This window comes from Lepidochelys kempii, chromosome 9 (assembly GCF_965140265.1).
Source record: "Lepidochelys kempii isolate rLepKem1 chromosome 9, rLepKem1.hap2, whole genome shotgun sequence".
Classification (NCBI taxonomy): Eukaryota; Metazoa; Chordata; order Testudines; family Cheloniidae; genus Lepidochelys; species Lepidochelys kempii.
In genome coordinates this window covers 60,977,473-60,998,994 of record NC_133264.1, presented here as the reverse complement: position 1 = coordinate 60,998,994, position 21,522 = coordinate 60,977,473, and the positions used below count along the sequence as shown (strand labels likewise).

Below are 21,522 nucleotides of genomic sequence, written 5' to 3'. Positions count from 1 at the left end.
GCCCAGCACCCTAGATCAGGGCTGGGGAGGGAGTGGGGCTGGAGCCTGAACGCTGGGAAGAGAGCCCAAAGGGGATTGGGGAGCCGGCCCAGTCCCCAGAAGATGCACTGGGGCTCAAAGGAATTGGGGAGCCAGTTCTTGGGGGACATGAGGGGGCTCAGAGGATGTGGGGGAGCTGGTGCCCAGGAGATATGCTTGGGCTCAAAGGGGGTGAGGAGCCGATCTGGTACCCAGAGGGATTGGGGATGTGGGGCCAGTCCTTGGAGGATTCATGGGCTCAGAGGGGATGGGGCAGCTGGTACAGTCCCTGGGGGAAGTGCTGGGGCTCAGAGGAGCTGGGTGAGCCAGTCTGATCCCTGGGGGACACTCTTGATCTCAGAGGGGCTGGGGGAGCTAGACAGGTACCTAGAGGACATGTTGGGGCTCAGAAGGGATGGGGAAGCCGAGGGCCAGTCCGCAGGGGATGTGCTGAGGCTCAGAGGGGCTCAGGGAGCAAGCCCGGGCCCCAGGGGAAGTGCTGGGATGGGGAGCTGCTCTGTACCTGATGTCTGATGTGGTCAGCAGTGCGTAGGAGTAGAAGACAGGGTTGTACGAGATGTCATCTCCTCGGAGGTTGAAGAGCCCTGTAGGAACAAAGGTGTTACAGACCCTCCCTTGCGCACCAGGTTGCCTGCCCTGCCCTAGTGTTGCTCCCCGCTGGGTTCCTGGGGCAGTGCTGGCAGAGGGTATGGGCACGAAGTGACACTAGAGTGGTGCCATCTGTTGGGATGGGTGAACAGTGCCCAGCACAAGGGGCCCTGATCTCACCCCGTAACAGTGAACAGCCAGGCCGGGCAGGCAGTCTCAGCTTGGTGTGGGATGCCCAGCAGGGAAGCTGCTCTGAGTGGTGCTAAGGGCACTGAGGGCAGCTGTTGGTATGCTGGGAGGGTCTGAGTGGTGCTGAGGACACTGGGGGGTTTGTTGGGGGGCTGGGAGGGTCTGAGTGGTGCTAAGGGCACTGGGGGCGTCCGTTCAGGTGCTGGGAGGGTCTGAGGGGTGCTGAGGACACTGGGGGGTTTGTCGGGGGCTGGGAGGGTCTGAGAGGTGTTGAGGGCACTGGGGGCTGTTCAGGTGCTGGGAGAGTCTGAGGGGTGCTGAGGGCACTGGGGAGCTGTTGGGGGGCTGGGAGGGTCTGAGGGGCACTGAGGGCACAGGATTGGCCGTTGGGGGGCTGGGAGGGTCTGAGGGCACTGGGGGGGGCGGTGCTGGGGGCCTTGGACACCAGGGCTGCCGGCGAGAAGCCAGGGGTGTGGGCTGAGGCCATGGTAGGGAGGGTGCAGTGGCAGGATGGTCCTGGGCCACAGCGCTCACAGGCTGTCTCCTCCAGAGCCGACAGCAGCACTGCCGTGGGGCTCCTGTAATGCTGCTCCATTTGCCTCCGGATCCCGGACACTTTCTCCTGCCAGGTGCTGCCTGAAAGGACGGGGGGGTTGGGCATGAGAGTCAGGTACATGCAGGGCCCCATGCGAGCCCCTGGCTCATCCCTGCCCAGCTGGAGACCATTCGTTCCTCCAAAGCCTGCCCTGGCAGAGGGCTCAGGGCTGGCCAGGACTCTCTCTGCAGCCTCCCAGAAATGCTGTGCCCTCGGCGAGCAATCCAAGGACCTCCCAGCCTGACCCAGCCCAGCCAGACTCCACCAGGGGAGCCCAAAACATCTGGAGAGCTCCGGGGAGCACAGGCACCTCCCTGGGGCCAGCTGTGTGCGTGGCACTTAGACATTTGCCTTCCATCAGCACGAACAGGTACACGCCGCCGACATCCCAGCATGCCCAGTGGTATGCAGGTGGTTGCTCTCCAGTGTCACCAGCAGGGGGCGCCAGGGAATGGGCTCACACGCCACACCTACCCGCAGGGAGCAAGTACCTACCCGTGAAGGTCTCTGGCAGGAGGTAGATCTTGCTGGTGGGCAAAGGAGGCCGCTGCGTGCCCCAAACCAGGTCCACAAGGTTGTCCTCGATGGGAACCAGGGTCCTCCTGGAACCCTGCAGAACGCGGGCATAACTGTTCCAGAGATCTGAGAAGGGATGCAGCTGTCAGTTAGGCTCAAAGGTATGGTCAGTCTTCTGCGCCCTCCACAGGCACTGCTCCGGCCAAGGTTTCAGGGGGGAGAGCCAGGGCAATAGGAGCTGGGCTGCAGTGTTAAGCCCCCCACCCCATGTCCTAGGCCTTAGAGGGCAGGTACTGTGGAGTGGAATGGGGGGATGGAGGTTTGGCTCCTCGGGGCAGGTAGGAGACACAGGGAGCAGGGGTGATACCGATGGAGAAGAGGAAGGGATCCAGTCCAATGTTCTCGCCAGCGGGAATCTCTTGGAGCAGCCACTCGCCGATGGTATCAGTCCAGACTGCAAGACAGGGCATAGCACAGTGGCACGCGGGTTCTGGCAGGGGACGGGCAGGCTGGGAAGGGGGAGCAGGGCCCGGCACGGAGAGCTCAGGTGACTTGTGTGTGCCATGCCTGGAGAAAGGCTCACAGCTCTGAGTGTCCATAGCTGATGGGCTGCCAAGCTGGTTCTGCCAGGAGCCCAGGGCTCTGAGTCACTGCTAGACTGGCAGCCTCACGGTACCAGGGGCTGTTGTGTGCCAGGCCGGGTTTGCCCGCAGCTCTGGAGACCAGGGCTCCACAGTGAGAGGCTGGGCTCATGGTCCTGGGACTCCCCAGCACTGGGCACTCATGGCAGCTTCTGGGCACAGAAAGGCCACTGAGGCCCTGAGACTGAGGGCGGCTCTGGGACTGGAGTGGGCAGCAGAGGTCGGGCTTGGCACAATCTCCCTGCCCATTGTGGCTACTGACTTGTCTTCTGCAGCTCCCAGTTGCAGTCCATCTGGCGCTCAGCCTGGGTCCAGTACCGACTGTCTGTCCACAGAACCGCCTTCTTCGTTGTCACCACCCCAGTCCCTGAGACAGGGGAGGAGAAGGCTCATTAACCCGGTTCCAGACACTAGTGGTGCCAGTTGGGGGTGCTGTGGGGACGGAATGCCCCTTCCAAGGGGGTTGAGGGAGGACCCAGAGGGGGCCCTGTTGTGGGGGTGGGGAACGGAATTTGCTCCCAAGGAGTCTGTGAATTGGTGCCGCTGGCAGGCACATCTCACTGCCCCTCCCCTCCCAGAGGGGCTCTTGTCAGGACAGTTGCTGGGGTGGGCGACTCAGGCAGGGACCCGTTAGCCCCGGAGGCTAGTGCATCACTTGCTCTTTTGCTAATGCAGGGAGGGGCTTGCGTGGCATTGCATGCTGGCCTGTTCTGCGGCTTCGCACAGAACAAATGACCCACCTTCCCAGCCTGCCTCTGCGGTGATGGCAGTGGGCAGCAGGATGGTGCCATATGCCATAGCCCCTAAGGGATGGCAGGGACCTCAAAGGGTCACCTACCCCCTCCCCCTGCGTGGGCTTCTCCTTGTTGGGACTCCCACCTGCCTCCAGGGTAACAGGGACATGGGAAGTACTTGGTGTCCATGATGTGCTCACCGGTCCCCAGGGCTCCTTGCCCTGCACCAGCACATGCCCACCTTTGCAGTGAGGGATGCTATAACCTCAATGCAGTGAGTCTGGCAGGGAAGCCTGTTCCCATGGCTCTGCCTGCTGCCCATCAGTGCCCATCCTCAGCCCCCTTCCTCCTCCAGACATGGCCCAGCCAGACCCAGCCAGCTGGTTCCAGGAGGCCCCCATAGCCTCAGCAGTGCATGGGCTGGCTTCCCCTCGGCAGCTCGGAGCCCCTCTCTGGCTAACAAGGAGCGCAAGGGCTGGCTGATCCAGGGTTTGTGTGCTACGGAGGGGGAAGGTCTGTCCAGAGCTAAGTCTCACTCACCCCACCTACCCTGGCTGGGACGCAGTCAGCTGGAGAGCTTGGGGCCTGGTTACTTTGTGTCCGGGGCGTGGGAATGACCCCCCTGAGGATCAGGGAGAGAGCACACAGGGAGAGGCACCTTGTTCGGAGGGGGTGCTGGGAGGGATGGGCCCACCAGGGGCATAATGAGGGTGCAGCCTGGCTAGAGAGGCCTGTGGGGTGGGGGATCCACGAGTGGGGGAAGGGAAGGTGAACGGGAATGCAGACAGGCCGTGGGGATGCACTCACCTGCAGATCCCGTGAAGCCACTAATCCACGCCAGCCGTGCATCCCGCTCAGCAATGTACTCGCTCTGGGACACAGAGAGACACGGCATGACAGTGCATGCCTGCCCCCTGCCGCACGCAGAGAGACGCCATCACAGTGCATACCTACTTCCCTCATGCAGAGACACACCATCACAGTGCATGCCTACCCCCCCACGCAGAGACACACCATCATAGCGCACACCTACCCCCCCACAGACACGCCATCACCACGCATGCCTACCCCCCCACACAAAGACACGCCACCACAGTGCTCGCCTGCCACACCACTCAGAGACATGCATCACAATGCACGCCTTTCCCCCCATGCAGAGACACGCCATCAAAGCGCATGCCTGACCCCACCTCTACGCAGAGACATGCCATCATAGCATACACCTACACCCCTCATGCAGAGACACACCATGCCAGTGCACGCCTGCCCCCCTGTGATGCAGTGGGGATTTTCCCTTGTTAATGTTGTATGTGAGCCTATGTGAGTCTTACTGTTTTGCATGAATGCTGTGTGTGCCTCAGTTTTCCTGTGTATTGCACCAATGTCTAGGTGGTGGGAATAAGGGTGTGTGACTTTTGCGGGGGCTGCTCAGCTGCCTACATGGATGCTATGGCCTCCCCTTCATAACCTGAGACCCCGGGGGCGGGGATGCAACCAGGTGACTCTTGGCCCGGGAAGCGAGACAAAGGCCAGAGGAGGAGCAACGGGCAGGGCAGGGGCCAGGCAAGTTGGAAGCGAGTTGGCTGTCTTGGGGTACAAGCGGAGGGCCAGAGCCCTGACTCTAGGCTCCCCTCCCCCCAAGATGGACTTGGCTGAAAGTCACTGATTTCTGTGCTAACAAATTCTGTTCTATGCCAGGGATTTCCCTACACCCCCCCAGAATTCCCCAACACCCCCCCTCCCCAGTTTTGTGAACTAGTTACATGCAGTGTTGCCAATGTAGTGATTGTTTGGAAATTTGAATTGAAATTGAAACATTAATATTGTACATACTTTAAAAGCATATAAAAAGCAGGGGTTCTCAAACTGGGGGTCGGGACCCCTCAGGGGGTCGTGAGCTGTCAGCCTCCACCCCAAACCCCGCTTTGCCTCCAGCATTTATAATGGTGTTAAATATATAAAAATGTGTTTTTAATTTATAAGGGGGGGTCGCACTCAGAGGTTTGCTATGCGAAAGGGGTCACCAGTACACAAGTTTGAGAACCGCTGATATAAAATGTATGATAACATACGTGTATCTGCAAAAGTATAATACATTTGAAAAGTATGAACATAGACTAGCTTCCTTGTACAGCTGTTGTTTTTTATGACAATGCCAGTGCATTCAACAGTGATGTTGGCCAACCTAATAATTTCAAATTATGATTTGTAAGCAAAGTCTAAATGAGTTCTCCCTGACAGGTAGTGATGAGCTGGGGGCTGGGAGGAAAGGCTTCAGGACCAGATTGTATTTGCATTCACACCTAATCTACCTAGGTATCCAGCAAACAGAGCTGTGTTGCCCAAGCGATAGATTTTGGCTGGGGTTGGGTTACAAATCACTTGAATGCAGGGGGTAATGAAATGTTGTTGTTCTTATTGTCTGAACAAAGGGCAGTAGAACTGTACTTAGCCTGTGCTGATTGAGGGCATCAAGAGAGAGGGTGGGGACAGGTGTTTGGCTTGATGGTCTGCCTGAGTCACAAGTACTATTTGACCTGCCCCTCTCCACTGTTTAAAGACAGAGCTGATTAGGCTCCATAGAGAGTCTTGTTTTAAGTGACCACTACAGCTGAAATCACTGATAATCAGGTCTAAGTGCTTAGACCTGCTGTGGGACAGGGTTTCTGTGGAAGAGACGGCCCAGACTGCACTAGCAGCGAGGTTCCCCACTGAGAGCTCAGATGAAATCACTGAGAGCTGGGTGGAACTCAAGAGACCAACTCTCAGAGGTCACAGTGGCAGGTGGCAGCAGAAGGTGACAGCTCAGGGCCATTGGTAACAGATCGATGGAGTGCACAGTGGCACAACAAACAACAGTGGCCAGAGCGAACAGTGAGCAGCTGGAGGAATGAGCAAGGTGCCTTCTTGCCCCCAACCTCGGAGGTGAACTCATGTGAAAGCACCTCTGAACTCTGAGTCTCCACTGACCAAGGACAACACTGGTGAGTGTTAATGAGGCTGTTAAGAATACTGGAGACACAACACAGTTCATGCGAACAAACATGGCTGTGGCATCATACTTTCTATTTAAGCAAGAGATACCACACACTACAAACTGGAGGCCAATGTTAAGTGCATTGTCACTTGTTCATCCTGAAGTTGAACACTGGTCCTAAACAAGGCCAGCAAATGCTCACTGTCTTTCTGCAAGAAACTCAACTGACTGGCTAGAAGCACGTGGTGCAACAGTGAAAGACTCAACAGTTGAAAAAGTGTAGAACTCTCTCACCACATTCAAAAAATTCACATACATGGCTGATGAATGCACAAATGCAAATGGGCATCAAGTATTAAGTCATTGTGTATGTTATCTTGATGTCCGTGGTAGGCCAGTAGATGTATTTCTAGATGTTCAAGTTATAGAAGACACATTGGCTGCATCTGTGACAACCTACATCTTAGAAGAGTTAAATGCTTGTCACTTGGACCCCAAACAGATGGCTGCTTGTGCATTTGATGGACCTGCAAACTTCTCTAGAAGACATGGTGAAGTATAAGCTTTGCTCAGAGAAAAGTGTAACCCAAATCTCTCCTATGCAAACTACAGAGGCCATCTACTCCAACTAGCACTAGTACGAGCTGCAGACTCTTCAAAAGACATTTAAAAAGCTACAGATTTAATGTCTTCATTAGATTCTTTTTTCAGCAAGAGTCCAAAAAGACTGAATATCTTGGAAAATACAGAAGATATAGAAGATACACTGGGACTGAAATTCAGATTAGTCCAACCTGGGAAAATCCTTTCCCTGTCTCTTGGCTGTTGTCTTAAAATTACTCCAGCCATTATTACTGGCCTTGGAAAGTATCTACCAAGATGGGATGGATCTAAGTAGTGAGGCTGGTGGATTACTTTTGCTACTACGTTCAGAGAAGACTATTGCTGTTCTCTCTCTTGTAAGTCTACTGTTCAAACTACTTGGGTCATTAAACAATGCCATCCAGGCATCTGCTACAACAGTAGCAGATCTTTGTCCAGCAACAGAAGCTACATTTGGATCAATCAGAGAGCTATCCATTGAAAAAGTACTGGAAGAAGCAAAGACTTCAGTCCAGAAGTTGAGTAATGAAGGTATGATGAATGATGAAACATGATGAAATGATTAAAAAGAACGCTCAACTGTACTGTTGTGACTGGGAGTAACAAGAGATGAATTCCTACTTCCTTCATCCCAGGAAACATAGCACAAAGATTGGGTCAAGCCACTAGTGATGATAAAAAAGAAGTTGAAGTCAAATCTTCATTCGTCATATGATATTCCACTCTGTGTTCAAATTCTCTATTCTGTCCTGAGCACATGGCAGCCCCATTGCTAGTACTGCCTCACTCCACTCAACTGTCGGTGTTTTATAGGACTGAGATCTGTAAAAGCTACATAGAGGTTGAGTAGAATCTAGAAGTCGCTGTTGTAGATTTTTAAGAATCTAGTCTGTGTACTTTTTCAGTTGTCTTAACAAACACTTCTTGTCCTCTTCACTTAAGGATTCAATATATATTCAATATTGAATTTTCATCATTGAATAGAATTTTGTGTTTTGAAAGAAGTTGCCTTCTGCCTGATCATGTGAATGAACTAATGAGCATATCAACTGAAGGAATGGAAGTACCGGACAAACAAGAAGACACCAAAGATGAACGCATTGCATTCAAGAAGTTCATTAACAGAGTTGTGCGAAATTATAACAAGAAACCAAGAAGGATGTAGACGTAGTGCTTCATAGAAGGCTTGAGTAGCCAACTTTAAATTGTGTGATGATTTTAAAATATAAGTTAAATCTAATAAAATGGTCATGAAACATTTTTCAGTTTTTACTATGGTGCCATACAGCTCACCTTCACCCTCAGGGTCTCACCCGTCATCGGCCCTGACCCACCACCCCCGTAAATTCGAACAACCTCCCCTAATTTAAATTCCTGGGGAAAACACTGTTCCACGCTGTATTCCTATCAACTAATAAATCTTCTGTTTTACTGGCTGGCTGAGAGTCACGTCTGACTGTGGAGTTGCGGGGCAGGGCCCTCTGGCTTCCCCAGGAGCCTCGCCCAGGCAAACTCGCTGCGGGAAGCGCACAGTTGGAAGGGGATGCTAAACGCTCCAAGGTCAGACCCAGGAAGGTCGAAGCTGTGTAAGCTTCTTGCTCTGGAGACAAGAAGGCTCCCCCAGAGTATTGGCTTGTTTCATATGGAGTAGTTTCAGAGCATCTCCCTGGTGACTCCATGACACCCCCATGCAGAGACACCCCAGCAAAGCACTTGCCTGCCCCCGCAGAGATACGCCATCACAGCGCTTGCGTGCCCCCACAGACACCCCAGAACAGCGCATGCCAGCCACCCCACGCAGAGACATGCCATCCCAGTGCATGCCTGCCCTCACCCCCCACGCAGAGACATGCCATCCAGTGCACACCTGTCCCCACACCCCACGCAGAGACATGCCATCCCAGCGCACTCCTGCCCCCCCACGCAGAGACACGCCATCCCAGCGCATGCCTGCACCCTCCACGCAGAGACACGCCATCCCAGCACACGCCTGCCCCCCCCACGCAGAGACACGCCATCCCAGCGTATGCCTGCCCCCCACACAGAGACACGCCATCCCAGCGCACTCCTGCCCCCTACGTAGAGACACGCCATCCCAGCACACACCGGCCCCCCCCCACAGAGACACGCCATCCCAGCACACGCCGGCCCCCCCCACGCAGAGACACGCCAACCCAGCGCACTCCTGCCCCCTACGCAGAGACACGCCATCCCAGCACACGCCGCCCCCCCCCACGCAGAGACACGCCATCCCAGCGTATGCCTGCCCCCCACACAGAGACACGCCATCCCAGCGCACTCCTGCCCCCTACGCAGAGACACACCATCCCAGCACACGCCGCCCCCCACACACAGAGACACGCCATCCCAGCACACGCCTGCCCCCCCCACGCAGAGACACGCCATCCCAGCACACGCCGGCCCCCCCCACACAGAGACACGCCATCCCAGCACACGCCAACCCCCCCCACGCAGAGACACGCCATCCCAGCACACGCCTGCCCCCCCCACAGAGACACGCCATCACAGCGTATGTCTGCCTCCCCCCAAGCAGAGACATGCCATCACAGCGTACACTTGCCCCCCAAGACACCCCAGCATAGCACATGCCTCGCCCCCACAGAGACACACTATCACAGCACCCCCCCACCCCCCCGACACCCCAGCACAGCGCTGCTGCCCAGGGATGAGTGCGCTGAACAGTCTGGACACTGGCAGACAGCAGCTGCCCAGTGGGACTCTGCCCTACAGTCCCTCCCACTAGCAAGGCTCATGGTGCCTGGGGGGCAGGGGCTGTGCACCAAGGGGAACATGATCCAGGCAGGGGAAAGGGGCAGGTGTTTGGGCCAGAAGCGCTGGGCCAAACAGCTGTGCTCCCAGGGACAGGCAGCGAGGGCCTGAACCACAGGCAGGCACTGTGCAAAGGGTGCCTATTCCTGATCAGGGTGCAGCAAATGCTGGGGCCCCTGCCCCGGGGAATGGAGGGTGGGGGAGACCCTAGGGCAGGACAGAGACCTGGAGGCTGGCAGCCTGAGCCTTACCATGTGTGCATCGGTGGCTGGGATGATGTAGGCACTGATGTTGTAGAACTGCATGCGTTGGCGTAGGGCATTTAGCTGTGCGCTCGTGTCCGTCACCATGGGGGGCAGGAACTGAGGTCACAGAGAAACACACTAATGAGGGGCCGATCCCCGGAGCAGCCCTCTGCCCTCCTGGCCTTCCGTGGGGGCCCTGCACTGCTGGCATGGAGAGCAGGAGTAGTGAGGACGTGCAGCTGTGCTGACCACTCTACTCCTGTGTGCTGCCAGGCGGGGCAGCATGTCATTGAAACCACCCAAGGGCTGGCTGGCTGCTCCCTGGGGCCCATAACAGATGGCCCTGGCAGCACGTGGACCCTCTGACGTGTATTGCCTGCACTCGGGGCAACGGGGCTCAGAGCTGAGCACAGACAGGACAGAGACAGTCTTCAGAAAGGCAGGGAGGTGCCCCTGTGTTGTAGGGGGCTCGGCTTTCTGTTCAGCCGCTGGCTGGCTGCCCTTTGGCTACCCTGCCAGGACATGTGGATCCCTTGCTTTGCACTGAGAAGCAGGGAGAAGGCTGGAGGCAGAGAAGGGCAGAGAGGAGGGAGAAGGTCTGGGCCCGAGAGAATCTGGCTAGTGGGGGGTACAGTCAGGCCGGGGAGGATCTCACCGGAGGGGATGTAGTGCAGTCTCTGATGTCACTCCGAGCAGAGCTGCTTTGCTTCGGCCATCCCATGGCACAGCCTAGGAGCAAGGGAGAGAACCACGTCAGCAGCTGCTAGGATGTGCCCCTCTCCCTGAACCACTGAAATCCCTCCTCCTCGTTCCCTGCCATGTGTTCCTGGTGCCCCGTAAGCCCCAGCGCTGTGAGGCCAGACCTCTCTTCCTCTGCAAAGCACGGCTGCTCAGAAGGCCATGCAGAGACAAGGAAGATGCCAGTGCTCTAGCAGTGGGCTTATGGGGCCCAGAGCCAAGAAGCAGGGCCTATCTCCATGTCACACTAGTACGCGACAAAGAGCCTGGTTGTGAGGAAGACTTCCCCCAGCCTAGAGACAGTACAAAGCCTGTGCTGCAAACGCTGGTGATACTTGATGCTTTTCCTAAAGCTCCACCTCCTGGAGTCCTATGAGTTTGGAGAATCTTAGCTTGTGCTTTGTAAGATATAGTATGTTCCCAGCCCATGTGGTTGTGGAGAGAAGCCAGACATCATTGGCCGAGTGCAGCTGGAGGACTCAGAAACCAGGAGGTTTACATTTATTATTGTTTTAAATCTCATGACTTTTCAGCCAATCTCATGATTTCCTGACTCCAAGTTTTTGAGTGCTTGGGTTGGTGACACTCAAACCCAGGATTGGCCTGGCATCTGATCAGTCTCTACCACTGCCCCCTGCAGAAGAGCAGAAGCAGAGGCTTTGTTCGCTCCCCTGCCCTAAAGCAGAACGCAAGCCTGGTGCCCAGCATTCAGCAAATAGCAAATTCACTGAAAAATGCATGTTTCAGGGTCCTGAACCTGTTCAAGAATTTGCATTGAATTCAGCCAGTCGTTTCAGCCCCAAAAAGAAACATTTTGGAAATGCTGACTCAGTCTGTTTTAACAATATCCATTCAAAGCGACATTTGAAATGCTTTGTTCAACCTGTTTTTCATATAGTCAAGAAACCAGTTCCCACTGACCCAAGGTTTTTTTTCCTGTTCAACCACAAAACCCCCAAATCAATGATTTGCTCAGCCCAAGCGGAACAGAGCTGTGGCCTGAGCAGGGGGCAGTACCTGGGACAGAGCACCTCCTTGGGCCCGGCTTCGGTGTCAGTGTGGCACCCAGACTCACCTCGGCAGCAGATTGCTTTCTGTTGGACGTGACCAAGTTAGACTCCAACTCCAAGTTGCTTAAATATTTTAGCATCAGGGTGAAATGTTCAGACGTTGCTGACTGTAAGTGAACTAGGTACGTGGGGTAGGTTCACACAGTGTGTGTGTGGGGGGGGGGGTGTCTGTGTGATGCATGTGTGTATACTAGGGCTGTCAAGAGATTAAAAACATTAATCACGATTAATCGCACGATTAAAAAAAATAATAGAATACCATTTATTTAAATATTTGTGGATGTTTTCTACATTTTCAAATATATTGATTTCAAGTACAACACAGAATACAAAGTGTACAGTGCTCACTTTATATTTATTTTTTATTACAAATTTTTGCACTCTAAAAATAATAAACAAAAGAAATAGTATTTTTCAATTCACCTCAAACAAGTGCAGTAGTGCAATCTCTTTGTCATGAAAGTGCAACTTACAAATGTAGAATTATGTAAAAAAATCACCCGCATTCAAAAACAATGTAAAACTTTAGAGCCTACAAGTCCACTCAGTCCTACTTCTTGTTCAGTCAATCGCTCAGACAAACAAGTTTGTCTACAAGTTTGTTTACATTTGCAGGCAATAATGCTGCCTGCTTCTTGTTTACAATGTCACCTGAAAGTGTGAACAGGCGTTCTCATGACACTGTTGCAGCCGGCATCGCAAGGTATTTATGTGCCAGTTGCGCTAAAGATTCATATGTCCCTTCACGCTTCAACCACCATTCCCAGGGACATACGTCCATGCTGATGACGGGTTCTGCTTGATAATGATCCAAAGCAATGCAGATTGATGCATGTTTCATTATCTGAGTCAGAAGGTTGATTTTCTTTTTTGGTGGTTCGGGTTCTGTAGTTTCTGCATCAGAGTGTTGCTCTTTTAAGACTTCTGAAAGCATGTTACACACCCTGTCCTGATCAGATTTTGGAAGGCAATGCAGATTCTTAAATCTTGAGTCGGGTGCTATAGCTATCTTTAGAAATCTCACATTGGTACCTTCTTTGCATTTTGTGAAATCTGCAGTGAAAAATTAGAGGGAACACTGATGATGGCCCAGCACATGCTGTTTGTTTTAAGAACACTTTCACTGCAGATTTCACAAAATGCAAAGAAGGTACCAATGTGAGATTTCTAAAGATAGCTATAGCACCCGACCCAAGATTTAAGAATCTGAAGTGCCTTCCAAAATCTGATCAGGACAGGGTGTGTAACATGGTTTCAGAAGTCTTAAAAGAGCAACACTCTGATGCAGAAACTACAGAACCCGAAAAAAGAAAAGGAGTACTTGTGGCACCTTAGAGACTAACCAATTTATTTGAGCATAAGCTTTCGTGAGCTACAGCTCACTTCATCAGATGCATACTGTGGAAAGTGTAGAAGATCTTTTTATACACACAAAGCATGAAAAAATACCTCCCCCCACCTCACTCTCCTGCTGGTAATAGCTTATCTAAAGTGATCACTCTCCTTACAATGTGTATGATAATCAAGTTGGGCCATTTCCAGCACAAATCCAGGGTTTAACAAGAACGTCTGAGGAGGGGGGGGAGTAGGAAAAAACAAGGGGTAATAGGTTACCTTGCATAATGACTTAGCCACTCCCAGTCTCTATTCAAGCCTAAGTTAATTGTATCCAATTTGCAAATGAATTCCAATTCAACAGTCTCTCGCTGGAGTGTGGATTTGAAGCTTTTTTGTTGTAATATCGCAACTTTCATGTCCGTAATCGCGTGACCAGAGAGATTGAAATGTTCTCCGACTGGTTTATGAATGTTATAATTCTTGACATCTGATTTGTGTCCATTTATTCTTTTACATAGAGACTGTCCAGTTTGACCAATGTACATGGCAGAGGGGCATTGCTGGCACATGATGGCATATATCACATTGGTAGATGTGCAGGTGAACGAGCCTCTGATAGTGTGGCTGATGTTATTAGGCCCTGTGATGGTGTCCCCTGAATAGATATGTGGGCACAGTTGGGAACGGGCTTTGTTGCAAGGATAGGTTCCTGGGTTAGTGGTTCTGTTGTGTGGTATGTGGTTGCTGGTGAGTATTTGCTTCAGGTTGGGGGGCTGTCTGTAGGCAAGGACTGGCCTGTCTCCCAAGATTTGTGAGAGTGTTGGGTCATCCTTCAGGATAGGTTGTAGATCCTTACTAATGCGTTGGAGGGGTTTTAGTTGGGGGCTGAAGGTGACGGCTAGTGGCGTTCTGTTATTTTCTTTGTTAGGCCTGTCCTGTAGTAGGTGACTTCTGGGAACTCTTCTGGCTCTATCAATGTGTTTCTTCACTTCCGCAGGTGGGTATTGTAGTTGTAAGAATGCTTGATAGAGATCTTGTAGGTGTTTGCCTCTGTCTGAGGGGTTGGAGCAAATGCGGTTATATCGTAGAGCTTGGCTGTAGACAATGGATCATGTGGTGTGGTCTGGGTGAAAGCTGGAGGCATGTAGGTAGGAATAGCGGTCTGTAGGTTTCCGGTATAGGGTGGTGTTTATGTGACCATCGTTTATTAGCACTGTAGTGTCCAGGAAGTGGATCTCTTGTGTGGACTGGACCAGGCTGAGGTTGATGGTAGGATGGAAATTGTTGAAATCATGGTGGAATTCCTCAAGGGCTTCTTTTCCATGGGTCCAGATGATGAAGATGTCATCAATAACCCGAACCACCAAAAAAGAAAATCCTTCCCCACTCTGAACTCTAGGGTACAGATGTGGGGACGTGCATGAAGGACCCCCTAAGCTTATTTTTACCAGCTTAGGTTAAAAACTTCCTCAAGGTACAAACTTTGCCTTGTCCTTGAACCGTATGCTGCCGCCACCAAGCGTTTTAAACAAAGAACAGGGAAAGAGCCCACTTGGAGGCGTCTTCCCGCAAAATATCCCCCCAAACCCTACACCCCCTTTCCTGGGGAAGGCTTGATAAGAATCCTCACCAATTTGTACAGGTGAACACAGATCCAAACCCTTGGATCTTAAGAACAATGAAAAATCAATCAGGTTCTTAAAAGAAGAATTTTAATGGAAAAAAAGGTAAAAGAATCACCTCTGTAAAATCAGGAGGGAAAATACTTTACAGGGTATTCAGATTCAAAATGCAGAGGATCCCCCTCTGGGCAAAACCTTAAAGTTACAGAAAACAGGAATAAACCTCCCTCTTAACACAGGGAAAATTCACATAAAATGAAAGATAAACTTATCTGCCTTGCCTGGCTTACCTATACTGGTTGCAATATTGGAGACTTGGATTAGTATGGGTTGGAGAAGATGGATTTCTGTCTGGCCCCTCTCAGCCCCAAGAGAGAACAAACATGTAAACAAAGACCACAAACAAAAGCCTCCCCCCCCAGATTTGAAAGTATCTTGTTCCCTTATTGATCCTTTGGGTCAGGTGCCAGCCAGGTTAGCTGAGCTTCTTAACCCTTTACAGGTAACAGGAAGTTGCCTCTGGCTAGGAGGGATTTTATAGCACTGTATACAGAAAGGTGGTTACCCTTCCCTTTATAGTTATGACAGTCTCTAAGGTGCCACAAGTCCTCCTGTTCTTTTTGCGGATACAGACTAACACGGCTGCTGCTCTGCAACCTATGTTTCTAAAAGCTCTGCCCTAGGGATTATTGTGGGCCAGGTCTCTGGCCTATACGATTCAGGAGATCAGACTAGGTCACACTGGTCCCTTCTGGCCTTGGAACCTACGAGTCTAAGGCTGTGTCTACGCTGCCACTTTCAGAACTAAAACTTCTGTTGTTCAGGGGTGTGAAAAAACAACCCCCTGAGCGACAAACGAAAAGTGCCAGTACAGGCAGTGCTTTATGGCCATGTTCCCACCAATAAAGCTACCACCACTCGTTCGGGGTGGCTTTTTTAATCCCTCTCCCCCACCGGTAAAGCGTGTCTACACTGCCCACGTCACCGCGTGGCCGTGCTGTGGCCACGCTGCAATGTGGATAGTGTAGACACACCCTAAGAAAGGGGAATAGTGTTCTTACAGATTCTGGGTTTAAGGGATTAGTCTTGGAACTGAGATGTAAAGTAAGACAGGGAGCCTGCAGGGGCTGAGGAGCGCCCTGGGACAGCACCTGTCCACAGGCAGGAAGATGGGGCAGAGAGAAGTGTATCTCATGGGATACAGAAGGGCCAAGGTTTAGGTAATGATACTGGTTTTGGGGGCTGGGGGATTGGAGATGTCCCCCACACGGGGGATCCTTCCACTCCCCCTGCTGGGGATCTCAAGGAATAGCTTGAAGATGCTCTTCCAAGGAGCACTTCTCCCCAGCTGTGTTGTGTTTCCATGTCATTGTCCAGCTGGCAATTATGAGGCGTGAGCTCTGTGAGCTGTATGGATTTCCCAGCATTTCTGGAACACATAGATTTGATCCCTAGAGAGCAAGACTCGGCTTCAACAACACAAAACTGCACATCAAATAGAAACCGTGCAGTGTCTCACCCTCTAAACACGAGCAGGAGAGTGCCAGGATTGCGAGAGAGAGTTCCTGGAATCAGCCAGAGAGCATGAAGGTGTTTGCAGCCATGAGAAGGAGATTGATTGCAAACAGGGATTCTGGACACATTCGAGGTTTCCAATAAATACATTTTCCTGAATCCAAAGGAACCACAAGCACTTCAGCCCCAAGAGAGGTGCCTGCACGGGAGACCAGAACCGGAGGAGTCAGAGCAAGGTGCAGAAATCTGGAGAGCTTGTGGGTGGTGTAGATGGGAAGGGGAACAGAGTGGAGTCAGGTCATGCTCCATGTACTGGGGGAGCAGAGTGGATGGTTGTGACACTTGGGCTGTAACTTTTCCCTGCTTAGGAATTTATCATGGAAACTAGGTCAAATTAGTTTCAACGAAGAATGTTATGAACAGGTGCAAGAGAACCGCAGAGACACTGGGCTAGTCGGAACCAAACAGGCCACGTTGATGTCATCCAAGGACTGCTGAAATGATGCTAAGTAAAAACAGATGATGATGTGGAGCCAAAATTGGGATGTTGGATATTAGGCCTAATTGGGAGGGGCTGAACCATTCCACCCACCCTTCCCTGTGTGGATCCTTAAAGAAAGAGCGTTTTGGGGGGAAAGACAGAACGAACAGACAGAAGAGGAAGAAAAGATGGAGGCTACTGAAGTAAGCTTCACCATCATAGGTACCACCCCCGCCCCCATTTCCTGGGACCCTGGGCTTTCGTCATCCTGCTCCTGAGAGATGTCCTGACCAGATCGAGCCAGAGGGAGGAACCTAGCTGACATCACCACCTCTCTCAGCTCCAGCTGAATTCCCAGCACCTGGCATGACAGTTTTACTACCGTGACACTGTCAAACAAGGGCTTTTCTGTCTAAAATCACCTTTTACAGCAGCTCATGCCCACCTCAGCCAACTTCATCTCTTTTCCCGGAAAAGACAGGCTCTCCCCTTGTATCAGGGGAGGAGGAAGCAGAGAGGAAGCCGGGCACTCGCTGTGTATTTGGGGGCGGGAGCAGAGAGGAGGTCAGAGAGGAGGCTGGGCACTCGGTGTGTATTGGGGAAGGGGGGAGCAGAGAGGAGCCCAGCATTTGCTGTGTTTCGGGGAGGGGGAGCAGAGAGGACGCTGGGCACTTGCTGTGTCTCGGGGAGGTGGGGAACAGAGAGGAGGCCGGGCACCCGCTGTCTATCTGGAGGGTGGGGGATAGAGAGGAGGCCAGGCAGTTGCTGTGTACTATTTACTATGGCTAAACATAAATGTGTCCAAAGAATGCAGACCACATGTACAGGATGGGGGACTCTATCCTGGGAAGCAGTGACCGTGAAAAAGATTTCAGGGGGTGGATAATCAGTTGAACATGAGCTCCCAGTGCTACACAGTGACCAAAAAAGCGAATGCATTCTTGAAATGCATAAACAGGTGTGACGAAGTGGGACTGTTCTTAATGTTTCCTCTGAATAGTGTGGGGGTGCCTCAGTTTCCCCTATGCAGTTCTTAAGTATCTAGGGGGTGGGATAAGGGTGTATGATCGTTGCAGAGCCCTAGAGGGCAGGTATGTGCAGGGGTCTGGACACAGAGAATGGCCAACACCCTGTTTCCTGGCAATTGATGGCCTGGGCCCTTCCCCGCTGCAAGGTGAGAGCTAAAGGGTTGGAGAATAAAGGAATCAGGTGACATTCTGGCCTGGAAAGGGACAAAGCCCAGAGGAGGAGGGGCTGCAGGGGGAGGCAGTTTGGGGCTGGCTGGGGACTAGGAGTGAAGTGCAGACATGGTTGTCTGGCTCACTGCCCCCCAAAATGGACTCAGCTGAGGGGTCCTGTTCTCTGCACCTACAAGCTCTGTATTAGACCATGTTCCTGTCATCTAATAAACCTCTGTTTTACTGGCTGGCTGAAAGTCACGTCTGACTGCGGAGTTGGGGTGCAGGGCCCTCTGGCTTCCCCAGGACCCCACCTGGGCGGACTCGCTGTGGAAGCACATGGAGTGGCAGAGAGGATGCTGAATGCTCCGAGGTCAGACCCAGGAAGGTGGAAGCTGTGTGAGCTGTGGGTCCTGCAGACAGTCTGCTCACAGAAAGGAGACTTCCCCAGAGTCCTGACTGGCTTCATAGGGAGCAGTTCCAGAGCATCGGCGGGGGACTCCGTGACAACAGGGAATCTCGAGTCGGAGCAGAGAAGTTATTTTACCTCTGTGTTGGGCACTGGTGCGACTACTGCTGGAATCCTATGTCCAATTCTGGTGTCCACAACTCAAGAATGATGTTGATAAACTGGAGAGGGGTCAGCCAAGAGCCACAAGAACAATTAAAGGATTAGAAAACCTGCCTTACAGTGAAGGGGCTTAATCTATTTAGCTTAACAAAGCGAAGGTTAAGAGGTAACTTGATCCCAGTATATAAGTACCTCCATGGGGAAGAAATCAATCTAGCGGAGAAAGTTATACCACGATCCAGTGGCTGGAAGTTGAAACTACACAAATTCAGATGGGAAATAAGGCATACATTTTTATCTGTGAGAGTAATTAACCACTGGAACAATTTACCAAGGGTTGTAGTGGATTCTCCATCACTGACAATTTTTAAATCAAGATTGGATATGTTTCTAAAAGATCCACTCTGAGAATTATTTGGGGGCAGTTCTCTGGCCTCTGTTATACAGGGGCAGGGGGCGGGGTCAGGCTAGATCAGAGGTGGGCAAAGTACAGCCCAGGGGCCGCATCTGGCTCTTCAGACATTTTAATCTGGCCCTTGAGCTCCTGCCGGGGAGGGTGGTCCGGGGCTTGCCCTGCTCTGGCACTTCAGATGAGGAGCGGGGTCGGGGGCTTGCCCCTCTCCATGTGTGCTGTGGCTCCATGCAGCTCCCGGAAGCAGCAGCATGTCCCCTCTCCAGCTCCTACGCGGAGGGGCAGCCAGAGGGCTCCCCACGCCACCCCTGCAGCTCCCATTGGCCAGCACCCCCATCCAGAGCCCTCAACCCCTCCCACACCCAACCCCCAATTTTGTGAGCATTCATGGCCTGCCATACAAGTTCCATACCAAGATGTGGCCCTCGGGGCAAAAAGTTTGCCCACCCTGGACTAGATGATCACAATGGACCCTTCTGGCTTTGGAATCAATGAGCCTATGAGCTAGGTAGATCTGCAGCATCATGAGAGGATGGGCAGGGACTGCGATTAGTGGGGACTTGCTGACCAGCATGCCCTGCCTGGAGCGTTGCACCCCCTGTACCATGGTCCCCCTAGAGACTGCTGGAACAGGGCTCCCTTCTGGTGGATGCTTGAGCCATTAAAAAACAAAGGAAATTACTGGACAAAAACATTATTAGTATGAGGTTAAGGTTCAGAGCGTGCCCACAGATTGGTCAAATTAGGGTACAAATCCTCACAAGAATGGGGTGGTTATCAAAAACCAACCGGTAAGCAGCCAGGCTATTCAGAGCCAAGGTAACTTTACAGCGAGGCAAACATATCAAAGCATGCAAATCCACAGAAAAAGAGGGCAAACCACCTTGTAGTGATACTCCAAGGTGATCTGAAATGGAGTCAGGCTTAGCCATTCGCCAAGATCTTCACACAAAGCTAGAATGCCCCATGCACATGACCAACAGCTGTATTCTGCAGATTCGTGCTCAGATACATGGATGACTCCTGGGGCTGCCGTTCCCTACACTCTGCTGCTTACTCAGGGGCTGGTCCTGACAGAGGCCACTCAGCACAGCACAGGATCGGACCCTGCCAATTCCACATGCCAAGATGCTCTCTTGGCTGAGTTATCGACTGAGTCTCTGCTTACAGAACTCGAATCACTCTGATCTTAGTTTGCTGGGATTTTAATCTTTCTTGCTCTCATAATGTCAGTCACAGCAGGCCACCGGAGCACATCCCAGATCACTTGCCATCTGCTTGTGGAGGTGCCCAGCTGGGCCACTGATCTTCCCTGCATGAGTCCAGGCTGCACTGACCAATGCTTTGGGGTTGGAAAGTCCATTGCATATTCCCACAGTTTGTCCTTTAGTCAGTCTGTCATGCAGGGGCCACAGATCAGTGCCCACAGGAGGGACAAGCCCCCAGGGCCAGAAGGAGCTGGAGAACTCCGCTTCAGGTCTGGGGGACAGGGGCAAGGAGCAGCAGTACTATTGTCCTTTCTAAGAAGAAAACCTCACTTGTTTTCTCTGGGATGCCGAGCAAAGAGACTTGTCTTTATTTAACCCTAAACTTCCAACTCAGATCTCAATACCAAGTCAGGCACATGGGTCCCGGCCCATGGCAGCGAAAGGAAAGGCATGGGCTAGACATTCGAGGGGGTGAGGGGAGATTAGATAGATAGATAGATAGATTAGATAGATAGGCAGGCTCAGTGAGAACAACGGTTTGTCCCAGGCTCAGCCCAGCTCTCCATGCTGGTGCCATCTGAATGAAGACTCTCACCAACATACCAGGAAGGAGAAGTATCCAGGCCCATGTGGTCCAGTGAGAAGAGGGCATGTTTCCTTGGCAGTCCGGAGCCTTCTTCTTCCAGGTGGGATCAAAGAGCTGAGGTCTGAGTCTTTGTCTGACTCCCAGTCCCAGTCCTCCTGTCCTGGAAGTGTTACAGCTGTGCCCACGAGACAGCAGGTCCTTAGTCAGCAACAGGCAGAGAGCTAGCTTTCAGATTCCTTTCACTTCCTCTGTCCTCCAGTTCAGATTCTTTCAACCAGATAAAAGCAAACAGATAATACAGCAAGGGACAGGGTCCCAAAGTCCAAAGATCCACCCAAAGTCAGCAGCAGTGACAGACAATATCAGAGAATCCAGCCTAGGCCTGCTCCCCTGGCACACTTCTGGGTAAGGGTGGGGCTTGAAAAGGACTGGAAAAGAAGCAGCATAGGGGCATGTGCCTTGCTTTGCTCCTGCCGGCTCTTCTGAGGGCCTGAAAGGAGATTTGTCTAGCCGGGTGTTTATGCTAGAAAGGTCAGGGATACAGGGTCTCCCTGGAAGTCTCACAGACCCAAAGATCTGGCATAGGGGCATCCTCTGCTCTCAGCTGGCAGGAGTGGGGCACAATCGTTCACATTCAGATGTTTAAGGTCACCAGGTTTACGAAGCCAGGCAAAATTTAAGGGCTTTAAACAACCTGAGTGAAATCCCCTCCCCTCTCAAGTGCTCAGCTTGCAGCTCCTTGGGAGATCATCATCCTGCAAGTTCCCCAGCTGGCCACAGAGCCTTTTAGAAGAAAGAAACAAGGGAGATAAGACCCAAATGTATACCTTAAAGAACAAGCAGCAGACAAACAATCCCCTTCGCAGGCCCTCTTTCTGCATCATAA

General features: G+C 52.2%; 1 protein-coding gene across 1 annotated transcript in view; it reads right to left on the bottom strand.

The window, feature by feature from the left end:
* Positions 1-20,903, bottom strand: part of XPNPEP2 (X-prolyl aminopeptidase 2) — a 37,701-nt gene extending 16,798 nt beyond the window's left edge. Inside the window, exons 1-9 of the mRNA XM_073360629.1 lie at positions 20,654-20,903; positions 10,573-10,646; positions 9,924-10,034; positions 4,110-4,173; positions 2,831-2,935; positions 2,295-2,381; positions 1,907-2,053; positions 1,351-1,452; positions 542-623 (exon numbers count right to left, since the gene is read on the bottom strand). Of these exons, the coding sequence (XP_073216730.1) occupies positions 542-623; positions 1,351-1,452; positions 1,907-2,053; positions 2,295-2,381; positions 2,831-2,935; positions 4,110-4,173; positions 9,924-10,034; positions 10,573-10,646; positions 20,654-20,702 (821 nt within the window). The 5' untranslated portion in view covers positions 20,703-20,903. The remainder of the gene's footprint in view (positions 1-541; positions 624-1,350; positions 1,453-1,906; positions 2,054-2,294; positions 2,382-2,830; positions 2,936-4,109; positions 4,174-9,923; positions 10,035-10,572; positions 10,647-20,653) is intronic.
* Between the last annotated feature and the right edge of the window lie 619 nt (positions 20,904-21,522).